Here is a 12,759-nt window from a genome sequence, read left to right as displayed (position 1 = left end):
CGGAGACTTACGGACACTGAGAACGCTCATTTGCAAACATATTTGCTCACCAACTGTGAAGATGTTCTACAATATGAGAGGTAAAAATATTTATTCATTTATTGTTAGATTAATATTCAATAAATTTATTTCATATTGATAATATTTTTGTATATAGTGTATATATGGCGGAGTTGCGTATGACTCACAGGCATGCAACAGAAGATGAGCTTCGACAACTTAGAGATAACGGATTTGCTGCGTGGCTTCGTAGTTATGTGAGTCATATATCCTATTACCCTATGCAAATGATTAGTTTAAATTTAATATATATAAACTAATTAATTTTGCAATCATATATGTTTTTTTTTATAGGTGAATGATGGTTTGGCCAGAGGTCTTGTGTTCGATGATTGGGTACGCGAATTTGTGCAGGGACCAAACTATGTGGTCAAATCATATCCTAAATTTTGTACGCGAGGATATGCATTCACAAGGAAAGGTCATTCTAAGACAACATATGATGCTGGTGTTTCATCTTCTTCTGGTGACGATGTCTACTACGGCAACATAAAAGAAATATTGGAAATCCAATTTCCTGGAATGGTTGGATTGCGTTGTGTAGTATTCTATTGTGATTGGTATGACACCACCCCAGATAGAGGAGTGAAGATTGATGCGTTTGGTGTTACATCAGTTCATTCGCGGCGGAAACTTCAATATTATGATCCCTTCATTCTTGGTTCGCAAGCTGATCAGGTATGTCAATATATTCATAATTTTTTACCAATATAATTAATTAATGTTATATATTGAACTAATACTTTGTATAATTGATATGTATAGGTGTGCTACATCAGTTACCCTCGGGTGACGTACAGAGACGATCCATGGGTTACTGTAACGCAAATCAACCCAAGAGGACGAGTGGATGGAACTTCTGATGATGATGAACCATTGCAACCAGAGTCTACCAGCAACGCCCAGGCAGTTGAAGATTTGGAAAATGTTCAACTCGTTGAGAATTTGACTGTGTTTGGACATGATGCTGTCGTACATTCAGAGCCGGAAGCCGAGGTTGGGGAGTTTGATGAAGATTCAGAAGATTCTGATTAGTTTTTTTTTTTTTTTTTTTTTTTAATGGTCCGTCGGAAATCCCTCGCAATATACCGACGACATAGCGACGACAACGGGTTTCATTGAAAATTGGAAAGGTCGTCGGTATTTCGTCGGAAAATACCGACGACATGTTTTTCTATAAAGTTTCAATCATAAAAATCTATAAATTTAGATGCCAAAACTATGAAAATAACACATAATAAGTGTTTAGTATAGTATTAGATCGCAACCGTTCAAATATAACAACTCATTAAAATATTTATGTATGCATATCATTGTTTTCATAACATCTCATCTTAACATTATGTACTTATACAATCATATTTATATAAGCTTACACTACAAAAAATATTGTTGTGTAAAATCGTGTTATAAAACATTTTTATTGTTAAATCTTTATGCAAATACTATATATATTATCAAAGGTTTGGATTTTGCATTTAGAAACTTGAAAAGAACACCCTAAACACTAAGTCGTCGGAATTCCGTCGGAAAATACCGACGGAATGTGTCCGTCGGAAAATACTGACGGACACGTTCCGTCGGAATTTCAATTAGCCCGGGAGAACCAAACCGCTTGAAAATTTTCGCGAATCGGCATTTGGTATATTTTAAATATACCGACGGAATACCGACGAACCCGTGTCCGTCGGAATCCGCGGAAATAAAAATCCTTCTCCTTTCTTCTTCGTTATCTCCGCGGCCTCTCTCTCTCTCAAAACTCTCCGGCGATTTCGGCGATTTCGGCGACTCTCCGGCGATTCCGGCCTCTCTTCACCGGCGAATCCTCTCCTCACCCTCCTATCTCTTCCCCAAACCCCAAATCATGTAAGAATCATCCCAAACCTTTTTTTTTTCAATTGTTTAGGGTTTTGGAAGTTGATCTCGGATTTTAGGTTGTTTGATTGAACATTTTAGGATTGAATGGATAGTTTAGGATATATAAGTTAGGATTGTTGTTTTAGTTTTTTTTGGAACATTTTTGATTTTTAAAAACGTTTTTTGATTTTTTAAAACGTTTTTTTTTATTTTTAAAAACGTTTTTTGATTTTTAAAACTTTTTTGATTTTTAAAAACGTTTTTTGATTTTTAAAAACGTTTTTTGATTTTTAAAAACGTTTTTTGATTTTTAAAAACGTTTTTTGATTTTTAAAAACGTTTTTTGATTTTTAAAAACGTTTTTTTGAAAAAAATATAAATATTTAACACCATTTTTCTTCATTTATAAATTTTAACAACATTTTTCTATATTTATAAATTTTTTATAATTTTGTATACATATATATATATGTAAATCATGTATAGTAAAAATTTTAAAATTTTAAAATTTTTTATATTTTTTTTTAAGTTTCCACTAATAAATATTTAACAACATTTTTTTTTTAAAATATAAATATTTAACAACATTTTTCTTCATTTATAAATTTTTAACAACATTTTTCTATATTTATAAATTTTTTATAATTTTGTATACATATATATATATATATATATATATATAAAGGTTTAATAGTTTTTTTTAAAACGTTTATAAAACCTTTTGTAAATATATAAATGAAAATATGTTTGATGGGTTAATTTTTTTTTTTTAGGGCCGAGGATGAAGCCCGCCCCGCAGCCCGTCTTCGACGTAGTTCGGTGAGCGGTTCCCGTGCATCGGTATCGTCTCATGACTCGGTTCCCGCATATATTCCCGCTCCAGCTCCCTCTGCCCCTCACGCTGCCCCTCACGCTGCTGCTCAACAGGATCCGGGGGTCATGCCGGTTCATCTATTGGTTCAACAACCAGGTCGAGAGCATCTCCCGTTTCTCCAACTCAACCCACGACGAGGCCATAGCACTTGGTTAGTATTTTTTTTATTTGTACCGTTATATTTTTTGCTTTAATTAACTTGCTAACTTGTATTTTTTTTTAAAGGTTCACCAAGTCGAAAAATGGCATTAGCCGGAGCATCAACCAGATGATGTACTCCATGCTCCGTTTTGGATATCCAAAGTGGAGTGTGATCCCTTCCGACGAACGAGAGTTGTGGTTTCGTCAGTTTGCGGTATAGTAACCCTTCATTTTTTTAAGTTTTTACATTTTTTTACATATATTTACTTATTAAATTGTGTTTGTTTTGTAGCAAGAGTTCAACTGGCACTCCGATCTTACGGAAACAGTCCGTAAGAAATTCAACGAAAAGGCCATGGACTCTTACACAAAGCAGATAAACGCGTGGAAGACAGTTTGGCAGAAGAACAAGAAGCCACGGTTCATCAACGGGGGGGTGTGGGAGCAGTTGATAGCTCATTGGGAGAGGGAAGACACTGCAGAGACGTCTTCTAGGAACTCCAGGAACCGGAAGAGCGATCGTGGCGGGAAAGGTATGTATGTGCACAACCTCGGCGCTTGCTCCATGTCTACTAAGGAGGATGAACTTGTAAGTTTTTTATTATTATTTATCTTTATATTTTTTAAATAAATATTTTATATATTTTTTGGCTAATAATGGCGGTTTTTTTAGATCGAAGCAAATGACGGTAATCCCGTTGATCGTCTCCAACTCATTAAGGTGGCTCACACTAACAAGACGACGGGTCAAATTCAGGACCCCGTGATCAGAGGTGTAGTTGATTTGGTGGAAGCTGAGATAGTTTCTCAATCTCAGCCTCTCTCTGATGACGGCGACTCCACGGGAGCTTCAACCAACCTGTCTCTATTGCAAATAAATGAGATGGTTGAAAAGGTAATTTTTTTTATTAATATATTTTTTTTATAATGTCGATTACTTACTTGTCCATATTTACTTACTTTAAATATTTTTGTAGGCGGTTCCTAAAAGGAAAGGAGGCCGTTTAGTTGGGTTGGCCCGTCGTGCTTCTTCGTATCCGGCATCTTCTTCGCAAGCTCCGTATGCCGATCCCATGATTCTCGAGGAGCTACATGACAAAGATGAACGGATTGGGGCATTGGAGGAGCAGAACACCACTATCCTTTCGGAGAATGCCACTATCCGTTCGGAGAATGCCACTATCCTTGCTGAGTTGGCATCCCAGAAGAAGTTCAACACCGAGATTATGCAGAAGCTAGATCGTTTGATGTCTTCGAGTTCTTCTTAGTTTATTTCGGCTTTATAAAACTTTCGGAATGTTTTTTTTTTCTATTTCGGTTTGTATGAATGTTTTTTTCCTATTTCGGTTTTTATGAATTTAAATTTTATAATATTATTAGTTTTAAATTTCCAATTTTTAAAATTTATTAATATCAAAAAATATATAAAAATGCAAAATTAATTTGTAAAAAAAAAAGGGTATATACCGACGGACAACGGTCGTCGGAATATACCGACGGACATATATCCGTCGGAATTTACCGACAAACCATTTCGTCGGAATATACCGACGAAATGGTTCGTCGGTAAATTCCGACGGATATATGTCCGTCGGTATATTCCGACGGATACAGTTCGTCGGAATAAACCGAGGAACCACGTTCGTCGGAATTGTAGTTTTCCGATGAACTCTGGTCTCGTGTAGCCGCATCGTAATATCGTCGGAAGTTCGTCAGAATGACGTTTCTTGGTATTCGTCAGAAAGTCGTCGGAATTTCTGACGAAATTCCGACGAATTTTTTTTTTCCGACGAAACGATACCGACGGACGGGTTCGTCGGAAATTCGTCGGAATAGACCGATTCCGACGAATTACCGACGATTTCGGCCATCAGAATCCCCCTGTTTTCTTGTAGTGACAACACCACACAGCCACCACCATCACCACACTCGGACGATCACCCACCACTTGGATGACCACCACCACCGGCGGCTCGGCTTGATCTCGGGGGACTCGCAGTGAGAAGAGAGGAAGAGATCCAACGGAAAGAGAAAGGAGAGGGAGAGAGAGAGAGAGGCGTGAGAGAAGAAGAGAGAAAAGGAAAAGAGAAGCTTGACGGCTAGGGTTTCCTAGTCTCTCTAAATCTCTGCAGAGCTTCGCTCCAGTTTCAGAATGAGAGAAAAATGAGAGGAGACATCTTCATTTATAGAAAAAGGAGGGAACCCTAGGTCATTTACCCTAATGGTCTGCAGTCTTAACAGACTTTTCTTAAGAAATTTTTGGGTTAGGAACCGGACCGTTACAGATTTGGTAGAAGAGATACTCATAAGGGTTCCTATAACATCTCTAGGAGCGGTAAGATCAACTTGCAAAAGATGGAACACTTTATCCAAATCTCGGCTTTTATGCAAAGCAAAAGCAAATCAGCAGTTTGTAGGGTTCATGAGAAAGAATTCAAAGCTGTGTTCATTGAGATTCGATCTCCATGAAGAAGAATTTGCTGTGAAGGAGATAGATAATCAAGTTGAGATATCTAAAGTTCTTGTCTGCAACGGCTTGTTGTTATGCGTCAATGTCAAAAGTAACGATATCCAAAGCCTCATGGTGTGGAACCCGTATTTGGGACAAACAAGGTGGATACACCAGCAAGAACAACACCTTACAACAGGTTAGACACATATGCTCTCGGATACGACAACAACAGTTGTAACCACAAAATCTTGCGGTATATTATCGATTATGGTGAGGAAGAATTTGAAATCTACGATTTTAAATCTGATTCATGGAGGACTCTTGATCTTGATGTCACTCCAGACTGGGGCTTTGAGTACGTACCTTACAGCACATCGCTGAAAGGAAATACTTACTTTGTGGACTACGATAGATTTGATGAGACAACCAATAATTACTTTATCTGTTTTGATTTCACAAGAGAGAGATTTGGACAGTATCTTCAACTGCCTTGGTCTCGTGACAATAGTTATTATAAGTCAACTCCTATCTCTTCTTTTGGAGAAGAGAAACTATCGGCTTTATATATGGGCGGTCATATATCTGGGATTGGAATTTGGGTTACAACTAAGATTGAGCCCAATGAGGTGTTGTGGAGCAACTTTTTAAAAATTGATTTGGAAGCTATCCCTTGTTTTACAGCTCATAGTTTCTTCATTGATGAAGACACTAAACGCGCTGTGCTTTTTAGTGTTGACTGGCATGACAGTCTTAAGACCGAGGAGGAATACTACAACGCAGCTTACATCATTGGAAAGAACGACTTCTTTAAATCAGTGGATCTTGGAGCAACTAACCCTCTTAACGATTATGTTCCAGCTGTGTGCCCCAACTCGTATGTTCCAAGTTTAGTGCAAATCAAACAAAATTGCATGGAGAGACAAGAAGAGGAAGCAGGCCAAGAAGCTCGATCATGTGAAAAAGAAAATCGGGAATTGGAATTACCCTTTCTACAATAATATGTTATTTGTTTAATTGCATCACCTCTTTTTCAATATTTTTTCTTGTTTTAGTTGCTGCTATATATTGTTAGTCATTCAGAAACTTGATTAAAGAATACTTCTTTTCTCTTTTTATCTTCATGGATACAGTTTTCATCATGCTCTTCTTCTTTAAAATGTTATTTTGGCTGTTCTACTCTTTTTTTTTTAATCTCAAGACAAGCTTTACAACAAATATATCAGTATTGATTGTGCTTTGTTGCAGCTATAAAAGAGGGGGAAACATTACTTTCGGATGAAATAAAAGAGTTCCTGTCATCTTCTGGGCAAATCTGAATATGTCAAATGTACCAATCTGATTTTCATTTAGCTGATCAGAAAACAAAAAAAAAAGACTGTAGTACCTACAAAATGCCAAAGGAACCATTTGGCGTCAGGAGTAGGTCTATTACTATTCATTACGCCTTTCTCGGAGATCACCAAATTATTCAGAGCCTCAGCTACCAGCTTATATATATATATATGACAGCCTTTCCTTTAACATGTGGTTAATGTTTCTGCTAAAGAAGTAAATAAAACCATTGGGATATGTCATTTGAACATTTTCTACATAATGTGCAGAAGGGACAGGATGCACTACTTGTGTACGGAATCTTATATATTCGTATGTAGACTATATACCAACAGGTTGTGTTAGGTTTCTGACTATTATTGTTGGTAAATAAAAAAGTATTTACAATATAGAATGGGACCCAAGAATGTTATAGTTTGGATCCAACTGTAGTATTTACATTATAGCGTGATTTGCAACTAGTCAGATCACAGAATATGAGGCATAGAAACTAGAAAATCAAGAGCCGCAGACAAATATAGATAAAGCCAATAAAAGGAGGAGACGGCAGAGTGTTTACTTAAGCAAACCGGGGACGCTCTGCTGTTCTTTAGTTACTAGTGACCAGCGAAGAAAAACGTCTTGTACGTTATATACTTAAGTTAACCACAAACGGCACACAGTTCAATTCTATCGTCTTCACTCTTACCGGTGTGACGTCTTAGTTTCTCAAGATAAAGCCTTAATTTCTCAGGCGGAAAGATGGAGGGAAGCGAATCTCAGATCTATCACGAGCGACAAAGACTTCAATTTTGCCTCTTGCACTCGCTCAACAATCTATTTCAGGTGATCCGATCTCTCCTTCTCAGTATCGAATCACAGATGATGATATTTGATATTTGATTTTGATTTTGAGTGTAGGACAAGGACGCATTCACACGGGAAAGCTTGAACTCAATCGCGGAGAAACTCGTGGCCGATGATCCGAACAAAGAAACGTGGACGACGCCTCTCTCTTTACTCCTCAAGCCTCACCACAACACGCTCACAGGGAACTACGACGTAAACGTGATGATCGCAGCTTTGGAAGGGAAAGGCAAGAGTGTTGTTTGGCATGATAAGCGTCATTCTGTTGATCTTGGTGCAGATAACCTAATGGGTGTTGTGCTGAATGCTCCGGTGAAACGATACGGTGGGCTTTGGAGAAGCAGGCATTGGGTTGTGATGAGGAAAATCAATGGAGTCTGGTATAACTTGGATAGTGATCTTGTGGTGCCACTGAGGTTTAAAGACGAAGATGAAGTTAGGGGTTTCTTGGATCAATGTCTGAGTTCAGGTTCAGAGGTTTTGTTAGTCAACAATGCTTGACGATCAAGAACGTGAATTTCGTTTCTTTGCTTCTCCCTGTGTAATCAATCATCATATACCCCCATTAAGTGTGAAAATGTATATACAGCTCTTTGTAGTTTAAGTTCCAATAAAGTTGAATACTTTCTTGAGTTTTCTCCATTTGTGGCTTGTGAGTTATCATGTTCCCAAGTAAGATCTCGTTGGGGAATGTCATGTATGATGACCAAAAAAGCTCATCATGTTCCAACATAGTGTCTCTACTCTGCTCTACAACTTAATCTTGTATACCTTTTGTACATGTTTGCATTTTGAAACATGGCATAAATATCGATTATCTGCCACTCGAATCTAAGATTGACCAGTCATGAATAGATTATTGTTTTGCTCCCAATGGTATGTTCTCACATGTAAACACTAATCCAGAGTATGATTTTTAGCCATAACGCTGCTTTGGCTACTGTTTACTTTTTGACATTGGTGTACTCACCATTGACCTGGTTTTTCTTCTTTCTTCTCTTTCTTAGTAGCCTCAGGCTAAAGGAAGGCATCTGCGATCTATAAAGGTAAGTTTGTAAGAGTCAAAAGAACTTGTATACATTTCTTTTAATGCACACACACACGGACCTAAGAACATGATTAACCCGGGGTTCTTAGGATGGGGTTCTTAGCGGAAGTTAAGAAACTGTTTCTTAACTTTTAACTAAAAAAACTAAGAACCGGTTCTTAAATAAGGACTTTAAGAATCGGTTCTTAACCTTTTTAGTTAAAAGTTAAGAAACAGTTTCTTAACTTCCGCTAAAAACCTCACTCTAAGAACCCCGGGTTAATCATGGTCTAAGTGATCATCCGGGAGGAACCATACCGAAAGAACCTTTCTTTCGCTTAAACAAACGGTTTTATTCCCTTTGTGGACCAACCTCCTACTTTCCATAGTGGAAATGTAGCTCTTTGGCTAGCTTTGTTATCCAAATTTCGGCGTTCCAGAGGTTTTAAATCTTTGCATTTGATAGTTATTACAATTCATTTCACATAAAGTATCTTATATAATTATTAAATTGAACGCATCTATTTGTTTAATTTATCTGTATATGCTTTAAGCGTCTAGAGTAATCATAGCTTAAGTGTAATCATGTCGTTATGAATACTTTATTGGTCTCTTTCTGAACTCCATTAGGCAACTGTTTTCAGCATCATTCCCTTTATATATATAATAGTCCCTCAGTCTTCTCAACTCTGTCCTTGTAAACTGCTCTCACTCTCTTGCAACATGTCAGCTACAGAAACAAAACAGTGCAGTGCAAACACTAAACCAGTAACCTCTGGTAAGCAATCCACAGCCAAGAGACCTTATGGTAAGAATCCGGGACGCACAACGAGCTGTGGCTTGACGCTGCCGAGGAAAACAGAAGTCACCGCAGCAAGACTGATCAAGCATCTCAGCTGTAAATTCGTCAAAGGGTTACGTCTAGTTGTGATGAGGAAGAATAAGAAGAAGAGACCTCCACCGTTGAAGTCTTCTTCCACCGGTAGATCTCAGCCTTCCGTCATCTCAGTGGCTAATGATACATGTAGATCAGAGGCTATAGAAGACTGCATACAGTTCATAAACTCCTCGACCTCGTTCACAAGATCAAGTTCTGCCAGTGGCCGTACATCTTAAGCTTTTAGTTACGCCCATATAATTTCGAAGACTCTATTTCTCAGTCGCTCGTTGGCTAAAACTGCATGTAATATCCTATATATACTAAAATCTATGCAGAGAGTATAAGAGAGGACTATGTAAGTGATCTTGAGAAGCTTGGAAAGTATGAACTTTGTTTATGTACAAAAAATAATCATCTGTATATCTTTAATCTACACAAGTATTATTCATGTGCGTTTGGCCTAAATTGACAAGTAGAAATTCCTTAAGAATTTTCCGGCAAAAAGGATATTCCCGCAAGCTCTCAGACTTGTAATATGTGTGTATATTTAGAGCCTGGCCACCTAAAGGTCTTGGAGCTGAACTATTCGCTAGTTTGTCACTATTCTCGGAATGGATCAATCAATGATCTTCTCTCCGGTTGAAAATAGGTTCCAAACGACAGTCCCGACAAGGTAAAGACCGACAGAAATCGTGAAAACGTCATCCCAAGAACCTGATGTATTCAATGTCATTCTTAGTTTCGTTCATTGATAAGAATTTTTAAAAATATTTAACAAAGCTTTGTAAGAAATCAAGAAGTGTTCCCAACCGTGTTGTAAGATGTGACCAGTGGCGGCTGTGCCAAGAACTCCGGCAAGTACTCCAGCTGTGTTAGACAAACCAAGTAACACTCCCTGACCACAACAACAGCAACATCAACATCCCTGACACGGTTTGGTTAAGACTTAAAAAGAGTGATTGATTGCACTTACAGAGTATCTTGGAGCAATGTCTTGATGGTTAGAGTACAAACCAGACTGGGAGAAGGCATCAGTCCCTTGGCTACAAGCCATGCACAAAACGGCCATTGCAGGAGAATCAATGTGTTTCAGCTGTGTTAGAAAGAACGCTGGTCCAAGAAACCCAATTGTTTGCATTATCTGTGAATCCATCATAGAATAAAAGAGTTCCTTTAACAAGATTTGCATTTGAAAAGGACCGAAGAAGCGGATACACACACAGGTACCTTGCGGACATTCGTAACGGAGAAACCTCGGCTAACGAGTGTATCAGCGATCCATCCTCCAGCATTTGCAGAAATCGCCATTGTCAGCCACGGAAAAACTGAGAGAAGTCCTGATTCCATTAGGTTGAACTTCAACACCTGCCTCTCACAATGTCCATGGGACTTTATAATCAGAAAAGACAAAACATTAATAAAAGACAGTGATATAACTGACTTGATGGTAATAAGTTGGCATCCAGGTCAAGAGAATGAACGTTCCCCAGTTGTGACAAAAATGGCAACCAATAAGAGCCCAAACCGGCGGTTTCGACAATATCAACCTCCACGGGATCGACTTCACCGGCTCTTTGCTGGCACAGTTGTCTGCAATCAACTTCCTTTCTTCAGGGAGCAACGTTAGATCTTCAATAGGTGAACTCTCCGCCTATAGTTAGTAACAACACACATTAATGGTCGGATCCAGAAAATAGTTAAAGAGCAGTAGAGAAGTCTAACCTTAGTTAGCCAGAGAGTCAACCACAAAGTTCCAAGCGACCCAAAAGAGTAAAACACGGAAGGCCAACCAAACTGATGAATCAAGAAAGGCGAAAATGCCAAACCGGTGACGGATCCAAGGTACATTCCGCTGTAAACAAGCGCGAGGGATCTGCTTCTCTCTTGCACAGGCACCCACTTGGATAGTATATTGTTCATAGCAGGCATCGCAACACCCTGAAGACACCAAAGATAAGATAGATCTTAACTCCTCTCCTTTATCAGCCACACACAATCCAAGACTGATATAGCATGTAAGAGACTGAGCACAAACCTCGCCAACTCCCATGAAAGCACGAACAACGAGCAAGAACGGGAGACCGAGTTTGGCTGCGATAGGAGTAAGTATTGTAGCGATGGACCACCAGATTACGCCGAATCCAAGAACCATTTTGCCACCTACTGTGTCTGCCCATATCCCTCCAGCTATCTGTCATATCAACAAGTACCCACTTATTGATTCAAATGCTCAAAATCTATTTTATTTGAATTGCTAGCAGTTTCTGAGCCGAAACTCTAGTAATCTTTGGAACCAAAACCACAATATATGATATTAGTTTCGTACCAAGAAAAGAATCTATGCAATAGTGAAGACCAGGACCGGTCATGGGCAAAGCCGAATGAAACATTTGCTTCTAGTCCCCAAATTTTTTGAAGAAAATTACATAGACATAAGGTCCTAAATTTGTTAAAAAAAAAGTTTATTATTAAATATTTTTACTAAATTGGTTACAGCCCTCAAAATTTCAGGGCAGGTCTAGGAGGAAGCTTACTTGAGTGAGAAGGTAACCCCAGAAGAAGGAAGACTGAATCAGACCAACTGTAGCTGGATTCCAACCGTACTCAGCCGACATGGGAAGTATTGCTATGCTCATGTTCACCTGTCAAAAACATCATCTGTCCGAAATTAGCAACTCCAAGAAATCCTAATTTTAGCAAATCCTTTTTAAATTCTACTGAAGCAAAACTTACTCTGTCCATGTTGCAGAGAAGAAAAGCTGAGAAACAGAGAAGCACAATCACCCACCGCTTCGGAAACTCTTCCCACCATGGAACCGAGCTTAGCGAATCCGATACGACGCCGTTTCCGTTCACTATCTCTCGGCCTTCTTTTATAGTCTCCGCATACGAGTTACTGCTCTCTCTCTTGTCGGAGCTCCGAACTAACACCCGGAAAACGCTGGACCTGTTCCGCTGGTGAATCCATACACGTAGCGACTTCGGATCAGGTTTTAGAGTCCGGCGGTTGCGAGGAGAGGTCTCAGGTGGACGATTTGAAGTGTAGAGAGGGTGGAGGTTCGGAGAGTAGAGAAGAGCTCTCGCGTTCATGGCGAGTTAGAGTTTTTTTTTTCTTGTCTCCACCTCTTCTTCTTCTCAGTCTCTCGCTTCTTTTTTTTTCTTCTTAAGAGAAGTGAATAGATTTTTTTTTCAAGTTCGTGGCTGAGTTTACGACACGTGTGGTTCCAGTATTGGTTGGGTGAAGATGTCATAATCTAACGGGAAGTAACGGTTAACTGAATTATTGGAGG

At 38.8% G+C, this 12,759-nt stretch overlaps 3 protein-coding genes across 3 annotated transcripts; 2 read left to right on the top strand and 1 right to left on the bottom strand.

The window, feature by feature from the left end:
- The first annotated feature begins 7,307 nt into the window (after positions 1 to 7,307).
- On the top strand, positions 7,308 to 8,197 carry LOC106434100 (josephin-like protein). Its single transcript, XM_013874931.3, has 2 exons — positions 7,308 to 7,541; positions 7,617 to 8,197. The coding sequence occupies exons 1-2, from the start codon at positions 7,458 to 7,460 to the stop codon at positions 8,061 to 8,063; spliced, it is 531 nt and encodes a 176-aa protein (XP_013730385.1). The 5' UTR covers positions 7,308 to 7,457; the 3' UTR covers positions 8,064 to 8,197.
- Positions 8,198 to 8,799: 602 nt separating this feature from the next.
- Positions 8,800 to 9,967, top strand: LOC106434101 (josephin-like protein). The gene has a single exon (XM_013874932.3). The coding sequence runs from the start codon at positions 9,313 to 9,315 to the stop codon at positions 9,703 to 9,705; it is 393 nt and encodes a 130-aa protein (XP_013730386.1). The 5' UTR covers positions 8,800 to 9,312; the 3' UTR covers positions 9,706 to 9,967.
- On the bottom strand, positions 9,830 to 12,652 carry LOC106434099 (sodium-dependent phosphate transport protein 1, chloroplastic). Its single transcript, XM_013874930.3, has 9 exons — positions 12,203 to 12,652; positions 12,004 to 12,111; positions 11,505 to 11,660; positions 11,192 to 11,407; positions 10,911 to 11,120; positions 10,697 to 10,834; positions 10,443 to 10,610; positions 10,280 to 10,364; positions 9,830 to 10,183 (listed from the first exon to the last, which is right to left on the bottom strand). The coding sequence occupies exons 1-9, from the start codon at positions 12,557 to 12,559 to the stop codon at positions 10,086 to 10,088; spliced, it is 1,536 nt and encodes a 511-aa protein (XP_013730384.2). The 5' UTR covers positions 12,560 to 12,652; the 3' UTR covers positions 9,830 to 10,085.
- Between the last annotated feature and the right edge of the window lie 107 nt (positions 12,653 to 12,759).

The sequence above is a fragment of the Brassica napus genome, chromosome C4 (assembly GCF_020379485.1).
Source record: "Brassica napus cultivar Da-Ae chromosome C4, Da-Ae, whole genome shotgun sequence".
In the NCBI taxonomy this organism is placed as follows: Eukaryota; Viridiplantae; Streptophyta; class Magnoliopsida; order Brassicales; family Brassicaceae; genus Brassica; species Brassica napus.
This window is presented reverse-complemented; position numbering and strand designations above follow the sequence as displayed.